Below are 20,692 nucleotides of genomic sequence, written 5' to 3'. Positions count from 1 at the left end.
GACTTGCAGCACATCCTTCCCAGCTCGGTCCCACTGCCTGGCCAATCGCTACAAATCCTTTTCTTCTTCCTTTGTGTCCAAATTCTCATACAGCTCCTCATATGCCTCTTCCTTTGCATTTGCCACATCCCTCTTTACCTGCTGCCGCATCTCCTTGTACTCCTGTCGTTTCGCAGCTGGGCAGCGGTACAACATCCCTTTTGCTGCCGGGCATCGGTACAACATCCCTTTCATGCCAGGGCGGCGGTACAACGTCCCTTTTATGGCCAGGTGGCTTTACAACCTTCTTTTTTGCGGCCATGGGAAGGGAGATAATCCACGGAACGGAGAGAATCCGTGGAACGAAGATGATCTGTGGAACGGAGATGATCCACGGAGCGGAGACAGTCCACGGAGGGACCAGCAGGAAATGCTTGCAGTCGGGGATCCACGAGATCTGTAGCATGACCTTAAGGAACCGATAGTCTGTGAATCTGGAACGGGAGTTTATATAGTTGCATAGTTAACGAGTGACAGGTGTCGGGAATCAAAGCCGGGAGTGCCAGAGAGAGCGGCAGCATGACAGCCACCGACGAGGGCATGGCAGGTGGATCCCTGACATATAGTTAGTCACGGTTACTCCTCTCCCTTTTTATTTAATCTATTGCTAAACATTAACACCTGAGAACACTGGGATATCGGTCACATCGCTGAAGACTGAGGGGTTTAACGTGTTGTATAGTTTTGCTGTGTGTGTGTGTGTGTGTGTGTGTGTGTGTGGATGCAGTGTGCTGAGTAAATGAGTAAAAAGCTGTGTGGTCACGTCTCCAGCTCTTTGTGTGCATGCTCCAAAGCTCCAGAGTGGTATGTAATTTGGCAATTAATTTTCCCACTGAGGGACGAATAAAGGTATATCTTATGAGTATTATAGCATATTGATGCAATAATTACACACACACACACACACACACACACACACATTTGACACACAGCGGCATTCAGTTTTCAGATGGAGAGTAAATGTTATGTATATAATGATTTTATCAGTATTTTGAATAGAAGACATGTTTTTTATCTTGCAGGATGAGTAACTGCAGGATTACAGATAAAGGATGTTCTGCTCTGACTTCAGCTCTGAGGGTAAATTCATCATCACACCTCAGAGAACTGAATCTGAATCTGAATCTAAATATAACCAGAGAGTCAGGAGTGAAGCTGCTCAATGATCTGGTGAAGGATCCACACTGTAACCTGAAGAAGCTATAGTGAGTTACTGACTTTATACACACAGTCAGTGTGTGTGTGTGTGTGTGTGTGTACGTGTGAATGTGTGTGTGTGTGTGTGTGTGTGTGTGTGTGTGTGTGTGTGTGTGTGTGTGTGCGTGTGTGTGTGTGTGTGGGTGCGTGTGTGTGTGGGTGCGTGTGCGTGGATGCGTGTGTGTGTGTGTGTGTGCTGCTCATTATATTGTTGGTGTAACTCTGATTAAGCCACTGTGATTAACACTGTGTGTTATTCTGTTCTTTTCTAGTCGTTTCTCCACACAGGAATGATGTATGATGTTTTTCTGCTCGACAAAGAAATCATTAATTTCAGGATCATTTTTCATTCTCTATAAAACACTGATTCTGGTTTGAATCTTTGTTCACTGTGGTTTTACCCCAAAACAAATATCATGTTGTATAAAACTAACACCTCATTGAGTGTATATTAAAAGCCGTAGCTGAGTCTTTACTGTGAACATCTCAGCTCACGTCTCTGAGAACTCTCCTCATCACATCATTTCCTCTGACTGAACCTATCACCTGAAGCTAAACAACGGAGAAGCTGCTGAATTTCATCACAGAGTCTCAGATAAACACAATCTGCATTTGAGTGTTAATTTATGAGAGAAAAAACACTGAATGAGCTCAGCTATAAACACTGTATTTTTAATACTGTATAAACTTGTACATAAACATCCAACTTTAATAACTGAACCTGTTCCCATTCTTTATTATGAAGAAAGTGTTGTGTGTGTGTGTACTTTATATTTACTGATGATTTAATACAATATTATCACATGATAAATTCTTTACAGTGTATGGAGTATAATATAGAACTCTTAAAGTCCAGATCAAACACAACAGTATCAAAAACAACGTGTTCTTATATTTTCAGCAGTGTGTTATTGTATTCTTGTGTATGTTGTTTTATTACACATTATTTCTGAAGCTCTTTATTTATCTGTTATCATGAAGTAAATCAAATAAAACCATGAAGAAACACAAAAATAGTCTTTTTTCGTTTCTGACCAAACATCAGGTTGAAACATCTTCCAGAATCATGAGAGAAGTTTTGTTGTATCAGTTTCTCTTACAGTAAAACTGATGTTGTTTCTATGGAAACGTCGACACTAATTGAGTGAAGAGTAAATAAAAGTATATATTCAGTGTTTGTAAATATTTGATAAACATGTATAAAGCTCCATCCTGACATTACACTCTTTATCTGAAGAAGTCAGATAACAATTCTGATCCTTTTAGTTTATTTTTCTTCTTTTACTGCAAATTACATCGTCTTATAACATGTTCATAAACATATAACCGTTCCCCTTAACACACATAATCACACAGACACTGGGAATGTAAACTCACTATAAAGTGTGTGTGTGTGTGTGTGTGTGTGTGTGTGTGTGTGTGTGTGTGTGTGTGTGTGTGAGGAATAAGGATAAGAATCTCCCACACCTCCATCCAGAGAGAGCTTTGACCTCCACTCCACAGGCAGGAACTCCACATGCTCCATCGTTCGCTCCGAAAAATGTTTCTCTGCCATTTTCCTCGCAGCGTCACGCATCCTGAACACACACACACACACACACACACACACACACACACACACACACACTGCTACAGTACACAATATTCCATAAGGACAGAAGAGTGAGCTCTGAGATTATATTCTTGTTTCTCATTCTAATTTGCATATTTACATATTTATGACCCATGCCCGTGTCTTATCTCCTAATCATAAAGGACCAGGCAGGGGGGAAGTGTGTGTGTGTGTGTGTGTGTGTACAGTATATTACACACTGTTCACTGCTGCACGCGCTCAAATGCGGGGAGTGAGGAGGGTGCAGTGTGTATCATGTGAGATTAAACACCCCCTGCTGGTGACTGGTGGAACTGCACTGATCCTCGAGCGGTGTTTCTCTGCTCACACAGTGACGCTCAATTCCATTCAGTGACTTCATAATAAATGCACTACTGAGTGTAGGAGGACAGGAGGAAGTTCCTACTTATAGAAAACAGCACTTCCGGTTTGGTCGCTACATAGATTTGTGTTTAATATTCTAATTTGATATCATTTGATATTTGTGCAGTGCTGTTATAGTTTCTGTAGAAATTCAACAGTTAAAGTTCATCTGCAATTTAATCATCACAAATATTGTAATGTTATTTAAGAATATTTGGTATATTTAATACACATGAGCTCTAAAACTCCACCAGATCATCATCAGGTTTTCACCTCTCGCCTTTTAGCCTTCAGCTTAAAATTCAGTGTAGAAATAAAAATCTGTAAATAAAAAGTAAACAACAGAAACACAATATTATTTCTGTTCCTCTCTGTGTGCATTTCAACTACTTCCTGTACATAGAGGTCATTTCAGGTGAAGGTTAATCTGGGAGATGAGGCTGGAGTTCAGTCTGTCATTTTCATGGATTTCAGAACAGACAGTTTCATGTCTCACACTTGATTAGAATCCGTGGTGTTACACTGAGATCCTGCAGATCTGATGCAGATTTGATCTCCGTTTTGACTACATTCTTCTTTTCCCCCACATTTTGCAATTATCTGAAAATCATAAACATTTATGGTATTATTCAGAGTAACTTATATCTGAGCAGTTGATGTTTAAGGGCCTTGCTCAAGGGCCCAGCAGCAGCATCTTACTGGTGCTTGGATTTAAACTTGTGACATGCAGATCCAGAGTCCAATTCCTTAACCACTGTTCTACCTCCTCCTTCCTTTATAGACGTACATGAAAACACATAAATACTTCCCAGTGTGTATCCAGATAATGCACAGGTATATAAAGAAAACAGATATGACAGGTTTATACAAACATAAAAGACATGAATATACAATTAAATACATTTATATAGAAAGGATAATCCAATCGAAAATACAATCGAATGGAGCAGAAGTGTTAGGTGATCTTCTGAGCTGATCTGATCTTTCAGAAAATAATTTCACTTTCAAGTGACCAGCAGATGGTGCAAATGGTGCAGTTACACTTTGTGACCAGCAGGTGGTGCAAATGGTGCAGTTACACTTTGTGCAAGCAGGTGGTGCAAATCCTGCAGTTACACTGTGTGACCAGCAGGTGGTGCAAATGGTGCAGTTACACTTAGTGACCAGAGAAAGGTGTAGATGCTGCAGTTACAGACTGTGACCAGTATATGGCAGATACTCAAAGTGAAAGTAAACGTCTGAGCCGCCATTTAGAGCGGAATATAACGGACTACAGGAGAAAAGCAGGAGAAAAGCAGGAGAAAACGGTAAGTAAAGTGAAATGTAAGAGTATAAAAGGTGAAAGTTATAAATATGAGTGAGATGAAGAACAGTGCTGCTGTATTTGGTGTGATATGAAGAGGATTTTTCTCTGTAAGTGAACTGTTCCATCACACACGGTTCTAGAACCCACACACACTGTGCGCGTGATGAAGTGTTTTATTAGATTTATTATCATCATCATAAAAACACTACACACTGCTTATAGAATAAAGAAATAAAAGCTTTCAACTCATGTCACATTTAAACCTGTGAACATCAGTTCCAGCACTAAAGGTTTCTTCCTAAAGTCACAGCTGCAGATAAACAGGAAGTGAAGCACAGCGCCACCATGTGAGCAGAGAAACATAAAGAACACAGAGAGACTCCCAATCTACAGCTGTGTTCCACATTTCACTAGATTTCACTCAGCTTTCTCTTTTCTACACCACATTTTACACTCCGTCTCTACTACATGCTGGATCTCTCTACACACTGTGCATAAGTATTCACCCCCTTCAGCACTGAAAATATACACTTATACCATGTTCAGTCTGAATACTCCATTCTGATTGGCTGGATGGTGTGTGTTCAAACCTCTCTCTCTCTCTCTCTCTCTCTCTCTCTCTCTCTCTCTCTCTCTCTCTCTCTCTCTCTCTCTCTCTCTCTCTCTCTCTCTCTCTTTCTCTCTCTCTCTCTTTCTCTATTTATTAAAACTCTGTTATTTGATCTGTTCAGTCAGTTTTACTCTGTAAACATCATTGACCAGGTGATGATCCATGACTAGATGTGAGATCTTACACCATGTTAATGCTCTCTGCTTCACCTCGGGCTGTTCTTCACCTCTATTATTGAATCTGTTCTGTGGAGAACTTGTCTTCTAGAAGAGGTGGGAGGTGGTGGTGCTGGTGTGTGTTTGGTTTTGTAGGTAAAGATCAATGTGGTAAATCTGATGTGAGAAGCTACAGGAAGTCAGTGGAGGAAGCTCATAATATTGATGTAAAAAAGTCCACAAATAAAAGAGGAAGTTGTGAAAGTTTTCACCTGCATTCATCTGCAGACTCCCGTCCCTGAGAAGCTCCTCAATCACTTCTGCTTCCATTTCCTTCAGAATCACATCATCAGCAGAACAGAGTCGATCTGTGTGTACATTAAGTGTCATGTGATGTCAATATAAATTCTGTGTGTGTGTGTGTGTGTGTGTGTGTGTGTGTGTGTGTGTGTGTGTGTGTGTTTATGAACACAGGATTTCCAACATGAGTCTCTCTGCAGAACCAGACACAAAATCAGACAAGAGGTGAGAGAGAGAAATCTGATCACATTCAGCAACAATAATCAGATCAGACTCACAGATCAGATCAGATCTGATGTGTGTTTATGACTTTATTGAAACTCATATAAAGATGTTGAAGAGCAGCAGATATTATTGATATGAGGAGTTTGATCACTAAGTGAAGAAATGAAAGGACTGTAATAATAAATAATAATAAAGTAGTTTAAGATGAACTTACACACTGTCTGTGTGTGTTTTAGTCTGATGGAGAAGAGATCAGACTCACCAGATCCCAGCTGTGTGTCCATGAAGAGTGACCAGTCGATGGGTCTTCCATATCACTTTAAAGGCAGTTTTACTGATCCGAGGTAAAAATTCTGTAGAAAATAAAACTGTGTGTGATTACAGACAGAAACCTGCTCCAGATATCTGATCTAAACTTCACAACAGTGTTTATCCGATCTAATTTAAAGTGACATTCCAACTTAAAACATCTCCTACAGTAACCAGAGCTCCAGAATAAAATCATTTTGTAGATCATTTCTTGAGTGAACTTCATTTTAAATGGTGGGGTGAAAGTGCAGGTTTCATCTGAACATTGAGTTTTTTGTATAAAAAACTTTCCAATGATAAACATTATTTAATAAATACGACTATTTTTATGTCATTCTAAAATACCTGCACATATTAAACTTTACATGTGACACATGAGTGGTGCACTAACAGGTCATAGGTCATACAGAAGTGTATTTCAGCCATGACGAGTGTGGAGATGAAGACAGCAGAGTAAATTGATGGGAATGGAGTGGAGATTAGAGGTTTAGTGTTGGAGGAGCAGATCTGCTACATGGCTGCTGCTCCTGTGTGTCCAAACACTCTGCTCTGTTCAACCTGTTCAGAAGAAGAGAATCATGCTGTATGCTCCGCCCCCTCCCCAGGTCTCCTTTCTAAAGCAGTGATGATAAAGTGTAAAGTAATGGATAGAGTTCTTCATTTACCCAGCATACACCTGGCTTTGTTTTAGCATTACTGTGTGTTTAGTCTTTAATCTGCTCCTATGCGTTTAGTTCATTTGAGAGACTTGTGTTCTTGTGTTTTGTAAAGTGAACTGAGTTTTATCTTAAACGGTCCTGAAGTATAGGATGATGTTTGGTTCACGTGACTCCAGGTTCTGCCTGCTGCTGTTTCCCGAGGTTGGAACCATGATGAGTCTAAGCAGATACATGGTTCTAGACTCGACTTTAGTCTTTACAGTCAAAGTCATTCTGGAGTTCGTGTGTAAACCACATTCAGTGTGTTCACTGTTTACTGTGTTTAAGGCAGAAGTGTCCAGATGATGTTTATTGATGTTTATTGATGGATCTTTTTAGTTTAGATAGTTCATCAGATAGTTCATCGTTATTGTGTAGCACTGGGTGAATCTTCACAGACACAGTAACAATGAGCCTGAATGCCATGAATTCCACCAGCAATGAACACGTTTTAGAAACTAACACAACATCCAGGAAATGTTTTGTGTTCATGAAAACATTCAAGTTGAGCACTTACTGCTCCTTGTGTCCTGATCCACTCAGAAGGTGATTAGCATGATTAGCTAACAGAACATTTCAGGGGAATTCTTGATGAGATACATTTCATGTACGACTCAAAAACTATATTGTTGAAAACACAATGATTTTAATTCAAAGTTTACTGTGTTCTGAACTGTACAATTTGTCCTGTAGCAGTATTGTAGATTTCCAGATGTTCTCTATATCGAGTCTTTTATGGTGAACTCCCATTTCAGGAGAAACCTCTGTCCTGGTACCAAAGCTGTAGATCTGATTCATTAAAACATGTCAGTGTCAGAATCCTGAAATCAGTGTATTGTGTGGAGGATCATGTTCACTACAGGGATTTATATCATGCTTTATGCAGCTATGAAGACAAATAGTCCATTTAACATGGGTTTGTTTGTTCACAGACCACAGAAGAAGAAATCAGACAGGAGCAAACATCTGGAATCCATATTTAAGGTGTGTTTGGTTTAATGTGTGTGTGTGTGTGTGTGTGTGTATGTGTGTGTGTGTATGGAGTTTTATCTACTGTATGAACATCAGCACAGGAGAATCAGAGATAAATGCAGCTGGAACTGTGGTCATAAACAGATACTTTTCTTCAGTTCAGAGAATAAAATCATCTCTCAGTTTATGATATTAATATTTTAATATTTTGATCTGTTACTGTGTGTTTCTAACCAGGAACTGGAACACAAAGTCATCACACTGATAAAGAAGGAGCTGAAGAGGTTTAGGGAACTCCTGAATCCAGATTACCCAGCATGCACTGAGAGGGAGGATGAGGAGGATCTGCACAGTGTCAGAGAGGGAGCGATGAAGATCACACTGCACGTCCTGAAGAACATGAACCACAAAGATCTTGCTAACACACTGTACAACAGTAAGAACCCTGAACCCTCACTTTAACACTGGTCCACACTTACACCACTCTGATGCTGAATTCTGGATTCTGATTGGTCAGAAGATGATGAGATGAAGGTTCCTAGATTATGTATACGTGTGTGATTATGGTATAAGTTTTATCTTTTATATGCAGACCAGCATCTTCTCAGCTACTGGTGTTTGCCCACATGACATGTACATTTAAAGTTCAGTTAAGTAGAAGTGGTTCTTAATGTAAATTTGGTGAAAATGGGGATGAGTGCAGGTAAAGTGGATTTTACTTTTGGTGGATTTTGTGGTTCATCTGCCAAATTCAGAATATGGCCCCTGTGAAGAGACTGGAGGAGATCCAGAAACCCAGAAACATAAAAGCACATGTCCAACAAATCTTAAGTCCATCAAGGACCTGATAATCCTTCAATTTCATTACCCAGGACTGTGAAAAAGACTTCAGAAGATCATGTATAGAGGTGAAAATGGAACTTAAATGTTTCCCACAGGTAGAGAGGATTAATGGTGTAAACTCACACTGACACTCAAAGACACTGAGGACCACACAGACTTAAAGCCTGTTTTTAAATCAGGAGTTTCATATCAGTGTCCAATTATACAGTTTTCTTCCTTTTCATCAGAATTTTACACTATACATTTGTATTTCTTGTAGTTTTTACTTTCTGCTATGACTGCAGTTTAATTTTATCACAAACGATTCAGATTTCTGGTGTAAAAATGACCAAGCAGAAGCCATTAACAGCAGATCAAACTAAAATATTATCAACAATCAACTTTAACTCAGTGATGTTAAATAATGAACATGGAAAGATTCAGCATGTTCGGTGTGTTGAGTGCAGGATGTTCAGGATCTGCAGCATGATTTCATTCAAACAGTTTTATTTGTGATAAATGTATATTAGCTTCAGCTCACTGATGGAGAAGATACGAGCATTAGAGCAGATCCAGACTCTAGAGAGAGTTTATGAGAGTGAGAGTAGTGCAGTAAAGTGTAGTATATATGAAGGGAAATCTGTTTCATGGTTTTTACCAAAAGAAAACAATCACAAATAAATATTTATTATTCTAATTTAATTTTTTTGAGATTTTTAAACATTTATATATTTATATATATTTTTTATCCTTGTGTGTTATAGAGCTGGTTAATGTTTCTGTGTCTCACCAAAACCTCAAATCCAGCCTGAGAGAGAAGTTTAAAACAGTTAATGAAGGAATCTCACAACATGGAAGTTCAGCACTTCTGAATGAGATCTACACAGAGCTCTACATCACAGAGGGAGGGAGTGGAGACGTTAATAAAGAACATGAGGTGAGACAGATTGAGACAGTGTCCAGGAGACCAGCAACACAGGAGACACCCATCAAATGTAATGATCTCTTTAAAGACAAGTCCATCAGAAGTGTGCTGACTAAAGGAGTTGCTGGAATTGGAAAAACAGTCTCTGTGCAGAAGTTCATTCTGGACTGGGCTGAAGGAAAAGCAAATCAGGACGTCACCTTCATGTTTCCACTTCCCTTTAGAGAGCTGAACCTGATGAAGCAGAAACATCTCAGTCTGATGGATCTTCTTCATCACTTTTTCCCAGAAATAAGAAAACTAGAATTAATAGACTGTGACTCCTACAAAGTGGTGTTGATCTTTGATGGTCTGGATGAGTGTCGACTTCCTCTAAATTTCCAGAACAATGAGATACTGAGTAATGTAACAGAATCAGCCTCAGTGGATGTGCTGCTGACGAACCTCATCAAGGGGAATCTGCTTCCCTCTTGTCCCTCTTGGATCACCTCTCGTCCAGGAGCAGCCAATCAGATCCCTCCTGAGTGTGTAGACCAGGTAACAGAGATAAGAGGGTTCAGCGATCCTCAGAAAGAGGAGTACTTCAGGAAGAAGATCGGTGATCAGAGCCTGTCCAATAAAATCATCACACACATGAAGTCTTCAAGAAGCCTCCACATCATGTGCCACATCCCAGTCTTCTGCTGGATCTCAGCCACTGTTTTAGAGAGAATGTTGGGTGAAGCAGAAAGTGAAGAGATCCCCAAGACTCTGACTCAAATGTTCACACACTTCCTGATCTTTCAGATCAAACACAAGGACCAAAAGTACCATCAGAAATGTGACCCTGATCCTCAGCAGACCAGAGAGAGCATCCTGGCACTGGGAAAACTGGCTTTCCACCAGCTGGAGAAAGGAAACCTGATCTTCTATGAGGAAGACCTGAGAGAGTGTGGCATTGATGTGAGAGAAGCTTCAGTGTACTCAGGAGTGTGTACTCAGATCTTCAGAGAGGAGTTTGGGCTTCACCTGGGGAAGGTGTTCAGCTTTGTACATCTGAGTGTTCAGGAGTTTCTGGCTGCTTTATACACATTTCTGTCCTTTATCTGTCACAAGAAAAATGTGTTACTGGAGCAGAACACTAACATTTTTAGTTACTTCAGAAATACAAGCATGTCTGAGTTCCTCAGGAGTGCAGTGGAGAAGACCTTACAGAGTGAGAATGGACACCTGGACCTGTTCCTCAGCTTCCTTCTGGTCTCTCACTGGAGTCCAATCAGACTCTCTTACGAGGTTTAATGCCACAGACAGGAAGTAGCTCTCACAGCAAACAGGAAACAGTCGAGTACATCAAGGAGAAGATCAGAGAGAATCCATCTCCAGAGAAATCCATCAATCTGTTCCACTGTCTGAATGAACTGAATGATGATTCTCTGGAGCAGGAAGTAAAAACTTATCTGAATAGAGGAGGTAACAGTCGTCTCAGTAGATCCAGACTCTCTCCTGCTCAGTGGTCTGCTCTGGTGTTTGTGTTACTGAACTCAGAACAGGAGCTGGATGTGTTTGATTTGTGGAAATATGATCAATCAGATGAATGTTTTCTGAAGCTGCTTCCGGTGGTCAAAGCCTCCAGAAAAGCTGAGTAAGTATTTTATTTAAAAATGTTTGACTGCATGGTTTGGTATTTTAATGTAACACTGAACTGCACTGTTTAGATTCATACTTGTTGGTTATGGAATAAATGATTAGTGTAAATGAAATAAACACATTTGTATATGATATAAATAATAAAAGGAGTAAATGTGGTAATAAATATAGAAATGTAAATGAAGAAATCATTACCGCTGCGGCCCGGGTTCGAACCCCGGTCAGGGAACCAACCCCAGCCACTTTCAGTGCCGGTCCCAAACCCGGAGGGTTGCGTTAGGAAGGGCATCCAGCGTAAAAACATGTGCCAAATCAAACGTGGAGGATCCGCTGTGGCGCCACCTAACGGGAGAAGCCGAAAGAAAGTTTATATGTACAGAGCCAATGAAATGCAGTTAGCATCTAACAAGAAGTGCATAGATAGCTTATTTACAGTGGCAGTGTAATAAATACGGGTATGGGGTTATACAGAAGGTGTAGTAATATGTACATATAACTGAAGAAGGATATATATATAGTGTGTTTTTTATATAAGTATGATACAGTATGAACTGGTATGACAGATATAGCTGTACAAAAGGAATGTCATTATGAATATATATATATATATATATATATATATATATATATATATATATATATATATATATATATATATATATAATCAGAATAAATATGGATGGACATACAGAAGTGTAATGATTTATGTAATGATGAGTTTTTGGGTGGTGCAAGGATGCATCATTTTAAAGTGGTGCAAAAAGTGGTAATTGTTAACACCATATCAGCTGTTTAGTGCAGAAACAGCCAAGGGAAAGAAGCTATTTTTCAGTCTAGTTGTTATATTTGTTCAGTCTCTTTGTTCTTGTTATAATGCAGTACTTCTAGATATGAAGCAGGGAATATCATTAAGGTCAGTTGTTAATGAGGCTGATTGTCTGAGGAAAGTAACTGTTCCTGTGTCTGTAGTTTTGGTGAATGAAGTTTTGTAGCACCACCAGAAGGGAGGAGCTGAAAGAGGTTGTGTCCAGAGTGTGAAGGGTCACTAGTGGTTTATCCTGCCCGTCTTTTGGTTCTTGTTATGGTACAAGTCCTGGAGAGTGGGCACGGGACCATCCAATGATGTTTTCTGCTGTTTTAACTTTTTGCTGCAGTCTGTTTCTGTTCTGTATTGTTGCTTCTCCAAACCAGATGGTGATGAATGAGCACAGGACTGATTCAGTGACTGCAGTGTAGAAATGCATCAACAGCTCCTGGGGCAGACCCGACTTCCTTACTTAGTGTAAAAATACTTCCTCTGCTGGGCTTTCTGAGAATGGAGTTTATGTTGGACTCCTATTTCAGGTTTGGGGAAATGGCAGTTCCCAGAAACTTTAACCCTCTGGGGTCTGAGGGGGTTTTGGGAGAAGTTTTTACATGTCCTGAAATTTGTGCTTTTTTTCAGCCGCTTATAAACATATAAATGACTAGTAAAAGTCTGATATCACTGCATTCAGCACAAACTGGACTACAGTAATATGAGCAGCATGTATGTACATGATTGTGCTTTCAAGAAAGAAACGTTTGTGTGTTTAGTGAAAAACAAAAAAAATGTAAGACTGAGATTCACTTCTGAGTGCAGTTACACAGTTTATTAGGAACAAAAAAACATGGTGCAAAATCCAAAATATCTAAAACAGTGGCAGGAAATATGAACAGAGGAAAACAGTGTTTTTTGGATGATAGATGGTCTTACATGCATGTTGGACAGTGTCTATGAGGGTCTTACATGCATGTTGGATAATGTCCATTAGGGTATTACATGCATGTTGGATAGTGTCCATGACAGTCTTACATGCATGATGAATAATATCCATGAGGGTCTTACATGCATGTTGGATAGTGTCCAAGAGGGTCTTACATGCATGTTGGATCTTGTCCATGAGGGTCTCACATGCATGTTGAATCTTGTCCATGAGGGCCTTACATGCATGTTGGATCGTGTCAATGACGGTCTTACATGCATGTTGGATATTGTCCATTAGTCAAGTTGAGTCGAGTCAAGTTTATTTGTATGGCGCTTTTTTTTACAACAGACATTGTCTCAAAGCAGCTTTACACAAATCAACAGTGATGGTGAATGGTGTGAATTTGTCCCTGATGAGCAGCCGTGGTGACTGTGGCAATGAAAAACTCCCTTAGATGTTATGAGGAAGAGACCTTGAGAGGAACCAGACTCAAAAGGGGAACCCATCCTCATCTGGGCGACATCAAGAGTTTGATCATAAATCTTTTAACAATACAGAACACTGGACAGTGAGAACTAACATGAGCACTGGAGTATAAGATTATAAGTGATGTTCTTTCTGCAGTCTTATACAGTCTATATGGTTAGTAGCTCCGAGTTTTATGAGCTCAGCATTTGTGATCACCACAGATCCAGCATCAGCTTCTCCATGCCAGAGCCTTTAAACACTCCAGGAGGTCCAATGTCAAAACTCCACACATGTAGCGGGATCCAATTGGCACTGGTACGTCTCTAGATGGTTCGGGATGTTTGCGAGTTCGGCATCTACTTCTTCAAGGTCCGTAATCATCACGAGGTGGGAGGTGACTGGAGCTGGCCAAACCTCAGGGTGTCTCGGGATGGGGAGAGAAAGAGAAGCAGTGGAGAGGAATTAGCGTAGCTGCTGTTCATGATATTAACAGCACAAGTTGATAATGTGATGTGATCAGATGTTCTGGAGCACAAGGTTATGATGTGATGTGTGTTATGTGTAGGCTTTGCTAAAAAGATATGTTTTTAATCTACACTTAAACTGGGAGAGTGTGTCTGAGCCCTGAACACTGTCAGGAAGACTATTCCAGAGTTTAGGAGCTAAATGTGAAAATGCTCTACCACCTTTAGTGGACTTTGCTATTGTACGAACAACTAGAAGCCCAGAGTTTTGAGATCTCAGGGAGCGTGACGGATTGTAGCGTGTTAAAAGACTGGAGAGATACATGGAGATAAACCATTTAGTGCTTTATAAGTGAGAAGTAGTAGTTTGTAGTCTATTCGAAACTTAACAGGAAGCCAATGTAGGGACGATAAGATCGGGGTTATGTGATCATATTTTCTTGACCTTGTAAGAACTCTGACTGCTGCATTCTGGACAAACTGAAGCTTGTTTATTAATGACGCAGGACATCCACCTAGTAATGCATTACAGTAGTCTATTCTGGAGGTCATGAACGCATGGACGAGCTTCTCTGCATCGGATATAGACAACATGTTTCTTATCTTAGAAATATTTCTCAGGTGAAAGAAGGCTGTTTTTGTAACTTGGTTGATGTGGTTTTTGAAAGATAAGTCGCTGTCTAAAATAACACCCAGGTCTTTTACCGTTGAACTAGTGGTTACAGAACATCCGTCTAAATGCAGGTTGAGATGCTGGAGCGTTTGTATACTAGTTTTGGGCGATGAGCAAAATCTCAGTCTTATCCGAATTTAAAAGTAGAAAGTTATGGGTCATCCAATCTCTTATTTCCTTAACACACTCAGTTATCCGGGTTAATTGAGCTGTATCCCCTGGTTTAGATGAGATATATAGCTGAGTATCATCAGCATAACAATGGAAGCTAATTCCATGCCTTCCAATAATATTTCCTAACGGAAGCATGTATATTGTGAAGAGCAGGGGTCCTAGAACTGAACCTTGCGGCACGCCATAATTTACTTGCATTAGCCTGGATAGCTCTCCATTTAAATCTACGAAATGGTAACGATCGGACAGGTAGGATTTAAACCAGCTTAATGCCTGTCCCTGAATGCTGATGTAATTTTGTAAGCGATCTAGGAGGAGATCATGGTCTATAGTGTTGAATGCAGCACTAAGATCTAGTAAAACCAACAGCGAGATGAAGCCTTGGTCTGAAGCTAAAAACAGGTCATTTTAACTAGAGCAGTTTCTGTGCTATGATGGGGCCTAAAACCTGACTGAACATGCATGTAAGACCTGATTAGGGTCTTACATGCATGATGGATAGTGTCGATGACAGTCTTACATGCATGATGGACAGGTATCTGTTCTTTTTACATGATTGTGGCAGGAAACGAAACAGAGAAAAGACTGTCCTGCTGTCGGTGGTCTCTGATGGACCTCATCTTCACCATGGCCATGTAGAAGAGAATAATAATAATAATAATAATAATAATAATAAACTTTATTTTGTATAGCGCCTTTAAAAGAAATTTCTCAAAGCGCTTGACATAAAAGATGAAATTAAAAGATACACATAATATTACAGAACTAAAACTAACCAAACAAAATAAAACCCAATAAATAACAAACAACGAAGTCACATAAAAGCTACCCTAAAAAAGAACGTTTTAAGATGGGATTTAAAAACACCCAGGGATTCTGCATTCCTGATCTCTGAGGGCAGGGAATTCCACAGTTTGGGAGCCAAAGAAGAAAAAGCCCGATCACCCACTGTTTTTAGCCGTGTTTTTGGGGCAGTTAGAAGACCAGATTCAGAGGAGCGTAGAGCGTGTGAAGGTGTGTAGGGGGTTAACAGCTCACACAGATATTAAGGGGCCAGATTATTCAAGGCCTTATAAGTGAGCATGAGAATTTTAAACTCAATACGAAAACTAACAGGAAGCCAGTCCAATTTTTCCAGGATAGGTGTGATGTGTTCCCTTGCACTGGTCCTAGTCAGAATTCTAGCAGCTGAATTTTGTACTAACTAATTTACTTAGGGTAGCTTTAGGAACTCCAGCCAGCAAAGCGTTACAGTTATCTAAACGTGAAAATACAAACGTGTTGATCAACTTTTCAGCCACAGAGAAAGTCAGCATGGAGAAGCCCAGTGTAAAAGCCCAGTGTAGCAGTGCAGCTCACTGATGCTGACGTTTGTCTATTTATATTTATGGTCCTTTGCAGGAGCCCTGGCAGCCTGAGCAGTGGTGTTTCTACACACAGCTGACACAGCAGTTTCAGAACAAAAACATGTTGAAGAGACTCATGGGAGTGTGTGCATCACATGGTCTTAGCTGTGGTCCAGGTTCCTGAGTGGGCAGGAATCTCAGAGCCTGTGGAACCATGTTAACATCAGTCTCTGTTCTCCATGACAGAGTGAGCTGCTGATTGGCTCTGACTCTCTTTGTAACAGGTTCTTTTGCACTGTTATACTGAAATAAGAAAACTACACTTTCTGTTTACACAATAAACTACATTATTAACATTATTGTGTTCACTGATACTAGTATTCATTTGTAGAAAAAAGAACACAATTAGCACATAGCACACATTTTACCATCCAGTAAATAAATCTAATGAAAGTCAAATCTGTAAAATAGTGAATGCTCTATAAGAAAAATAGTGAATTCTCTATAAGATTCTGAATGGAGCTGAAGACTGAGCGAGAGCTGCGTCTCCTTCCTGTGTGAGATGCAGGTGAAGGCGTGGAGTTCCCCGAGGCTCCCCGGGTACAGAGCGATATGCATCCTTAAGAACTGTGTAGCAATGATCCAGTGTTATTTTCTCTGGTGGGACGTTAATATGCTGCCTGTATTTTGGAAGCTGATAATGAAAAAAGAATCCAGACTTTTTTGATCCATGTGGGATATTTGGTTTGCCAGGTATTGCAGTGCATCACTCACGTTGTTCTGTGGTGGGATGAAAACCCCGGTCCGAATGAATGAGGAAAATTCCTGTGTTGAATAAAAAGGTTTACAGTTTATGAACAGTGTTTCCAAATTTGGGCTGCAGTATTTATTCAGCACTGTGACGTCTGTACACCAACGTTCATCACACGATCCACTCTGTGTAAGTGAAAGCCTGAGAGAAGTTATCTGCTGTCCAGGATTGAGTGACTGAGCCAAGTTCTGATAAAACAGAGAGCAGCAAAGAGGGTAAAGTCTTTATTTATTCTGTTCAGAAGAATCAGTTTGTCTATTTTACCAGGTGAATCGAATTGAGTGCAGTATTAAATCCCTGCTGTCGTAGCTTCACTCATGCACCAGTCATAAACCACTGTAGCAGACTGTTTACATTAATTACAGTCCAAATCCATCTTTAGAGTTCCTGTGTAGAACCATCAACAGAAACATCATGGACCTATAGACTGCTCATGTAGAACCATACTGATCTGCAGTGAATGATCTCCATTTGAAAAGATCACTGGTACCTCAGAAGCAGGTGTAGTTTAAGGGAGGGAGGGATGATAGATAGATTGAAAGACAGACAGCGTTGCTTGTTGAACAAGTTGAAAAAGTGTATTCTTTGTTGAACAAGCATAGGTGAAGACGGATCAGAGTGTAGTGTTTGTTGTAGAAAGGTGAAGACGGATCAGAGTGTAGTGTTTGGTGTAGAAAGGTGAAGACGGATCAGAGTGTAGTGTTTGGTGTAGAAAGGTGAAGACGGATCAGAGTGTAGTGTTTGGTGTAGAAAGGTGAAGACGGATCAGAGTGTAGTGTTTGGTGTAGAAAGGTGAAGACGGATCAGAGTGCAGTGTTTGGTGTAGAAAGGTGAAGACGGATCAGAGTGTAGTGTTTGATGTAGAAAGGTGAAGACGGATCAGAGTGTAGTGTTTGGTGTAGAAAGGTGAAGACGGTTTAGAGTGTAGTGTTTGATGTAGAAAGGTGAAGACGGATCAGAGTGTAGTGTTTGGTGTAGAAAAGTGAAGACGGATCAGAGTGTAGTGTTTGGTGTAAAAGGTGAAGACGGATCAGAGTGTAGTGTTTGGTGTAGAAAGGTGAAGACGGTTTAGAGTGTAGTGTTTGATGTAGAAAAGTGAAGACGGATCAGAGTGTAGTGTTTGGTGTAAAAGGTGAAGACGGATCAGAGTGTAGTGTTTGGTGTAGAAAAGTGAAGACGGATCAGAGTGTAGTGTTTGGTGTAAAAGGTGAAGACGGATCAGAGTGTAGTGTTTGGTGTAGAAAGGTGAAGCGGATCAGAGTGTAGTGTTTGGTGTAAAAGGTGAAGACGGATCAGTGTAGTGTTTGTGTAGAAAGGTGAAGACGGATCAGAGTGTAGTGTTTGGTGTAAAAGGTGAAGACGGATCAGAGTGTAGTGTTTGGTGTAGAAAGGTGAAGACGGTTTAGAGTGTAGTGTTTGATGTAGAAAAGTGAAGACGGATCAGAGTGTAGTGTTTGGTGTAAAAGGTGAAGACGGATCAGAGTGTAGTGTTTGGTGTAGAAAAGTGAAGACGGATCAGAGTGTAGTGTTTGGTGTAAAAAGGTGAAGACGGATCAGAGTGTAGTGTTTGGTGTAGAAAGGTGAAGACGGTTTAGAGTGTAGTGTTTGATGTAGAAAGGTGAAGACGGATCAGAGTGTAGTGTTTGGTGTAAAAAGGTGAAGACGGATCAGAGTGTAGTGTTTGGATGCTGCTCGCTCTCACATGTGTGTGTTCTGTATATGAGCTAATGGTGGTGTAATAAATAGTAGCTGAGAGATTGTGAAGTGCAGAAAGACGTCCCTGCTCCTGTAAATGTGCTGATGTGGTGTTCTGTCCTCTGATTTCTGTGTGGGAGACAAACACACACATTTCTGTTCCATGGGAAAGAGGAAGTGGATTATGGTTGTGTTTGTGTTTGAGATCAGACTTCTGATATTTCATCTTTTCTCTTCCAGTCTGCATGGGTGTAATCTGACAGAGGAAAGCTGTAGAACTCTGTCCTCAGTTCTCAGCTCAAACTCCTCCAGACTGAGAGAACTGTACCTGAGTCACAATAACCTGCAGGATTCAGGAGTGACGCTGCTCTCTGCTGGACTGGAGTCTCCACACTGTACACTGGAGATACTGAGGTACACACACACACACACACACACACACACACACACACACACACACTGGGGACTCCACACTGTACACTGGAGATACTGAAGTACACACACACACACACACACACACACACACACACACACACACTGTACACTGGAGATACTGAAGTACACACACACACACACACACACACACACACACACACACACACACACACACACACACACTCTCTCTCTCTCTCAAACAAGGAAGAGCTGAAAACTGTCCAGAGAGAACTGAGAAAGAAGATCAGGGAAGAAAAAGCATGCTACAGGAGGAAAATGGAGGATCTGCTGCAGCAAAACAACATCAGCGGTATGTGGAAGGGGCTCAAAAACATCACATCACTGGTCATAAGGAGCCCAGCTCTCAAGCTGAGAGTAAACAGAAGTGGGTGAATGATCTTAGTCTATTCTTTAACAGATTTAATCAGCTCTACCCCCCACCCCGCTGATTCCCTCCAGCCCCAACTCCAACCATTACACACTGCGGGCCCAGACGGCATCAGCTCCAGGCTTTTTAAGACCTGTGCAGACCAGCTGTGCTGCATATTGCTGTACATGTTTGACCTGAACCTGAAGCTGTGGAAGGTGCCACAGCTATTGAAAACATCCTGCATGACATCGCGCCCAAAAGACTTTGGGGACTACCGACCAGTAGCACTGACCTCGCATCTGATGAGGACATTGGAGAGGCTGGTGCTCATTTATCTCCGACCTCTGGTGGGCCCATCAATGGATCCACTTTAGTTTGCCTACCAACCTGGCATTGGAATGGAAGATGCAGTCATCTTTCTCTTAAATTGGGCTATTTCACACCTGGAAAAGGCTGGGAGCACTGTGGGCCATGTTTTTTGACTTCTCTAGTGCTTTTCAAACCATCCAACCTGCGCTCCTGATGGATAAGATGGTGTACATGGGAGAGGACCATCATCTGTCTGCCTGGATACTGGACTACCTCACAAACCGACCACAGTATGTGAGGACTCGTGACTGTGAATCTGACATGGTTGTCTGCAACACTGGAGCCCCGCAGGGAACGGTTCTAGCCCCGTTTCTCTTCACCATCTACACTGCAGACTTCATGTTTAGCTCAGTAACCTGTCACCTACAGAAGTTCTCTGATGACTCTGCCAATGTCGCTCCGATCACGGATGATGATGACAGGGAGTACAGAGGACTTATACAGAACTTTGTGGACTGGTGCCAATGGAGCTGCCTCCAGATAAACGCAGGGAAAACCAAAGAACTGGTGGTGGATTTCCACAGGCACAAACAAATTCATTACCACCAGTGAACCAGAGACCACCAGTGGACTCTTACAAATACCTGGGTGTTCGTCTAAACAGCAAACTGGACTGGACAAACAACACTGAGGCAATTTATAAGTCTTTTGAAGTGCAGGGAGAGCTACTAAAGACCTTTTTTGACTCTGTGGTGGCCTCAGCCTATGGTTTGGATTGCTGGGGCAGCAGCATCTCTAATGCAGAAAGGAAGAGACTGGACAAGCAGATCAGAAAGGCCAGCTCAGTCCTGGGGATTCCCCTTGACACTGTACAGGAGGTGGGAGAAAGGAGGATGGTAGCAAAACATCATTACTGGAGAACGTCCCTCACCCCCTGTATGAAACCGTTTCATCGTTGAGCAGCTCCTTCAGTGACACACTGTTACATCCTAAGTGTCTGAAGGAGCGTTACAAAAGGTCTTTTCTCCCTGCTGCTATCAGACTTTACAATCAAAGCTGCT

General features: G+C 41.0%; 2 protein-coding genes across 3 annotated transcripts in view; both read left to right on the top strand.

Moving 5' to 3' along the window:
* The window catches only part of LOC124376663 (NACHT, LRR and PYD domains-containing protein 3-like), a 30,578-nt gene extending 28,622 nt beyond the window's left edge, over window positions 1-1,956 (top strand). For both annotated transcript variants that reach the window (XM_046835858.1, XM_046835857.1), the window contains 2 exons: window positions 1,062-1,244; window positions 1,509-1,956. In XM_046835858.1, the coding sequence (XP_046691814.1) occupies window positions 1,062-1,244; window positions 1,509-1,530 (205 nt within the window). In that variant the 3' untranslated portion in view covers window positions 1,531-1,956. The remainder of the gene's footprint in view (window positions 1-1,061; window positions 1,245-1,508) is intronic.
* A 2,485-nt stretch (window positions 1,957-4,441) lies between these two features.
* Window positions 4,442-20,692, top strand: part of LOC124376661 (NACHT, LRR and PYD domains-containing protein 3-like) — a 65,853-nt gene continuing 49,602 nt past the window's right edge. Inside the window, 8 exon segments of the mRNA XM_046835856.1 lie at window positions 4,442-4,518; window positions 5,757-5,807; window positions 6,044-6,151; window positions 7,747-7,798; window positions 8,024-8,222; window positions 9,373-10,764; window positions 10,767-11,154; window positions 18,758-18,931. Coding sequence (XP_046691812.1) covers window positions 5,767-5,807; window positions 6,044-6,151; window positions 7,747-7,798; window positions 8,024-8,222; window positions 9,373-10,764; window positions 10,767-11,154; window positions 18,758-18,931 — 2,354 coding nt within the window. The 5' untranslated portion in view covers window positions 4,442-4,518; window positions 5,757-5,766.

The sequence above is a fragment of the Silurus meridionalis genome, chromosome 23 (genome assembly GCF_014805685.1).
Source record: "Silurus meridionalis isolate SWU-2019-XX chromosome 23, ASM1480568v1, whole genome shotgun sequence".
NCBI lineage: Eukaryota > Metazoa > Chordata > Actinopteri > Siluriformes > Siluridae > Silurus > Silurus meridionalis.
Note: the sequence above shows the minus strand (reverse complement) of the source record. Positions and strands in the feature narration are given on the sequence as shown.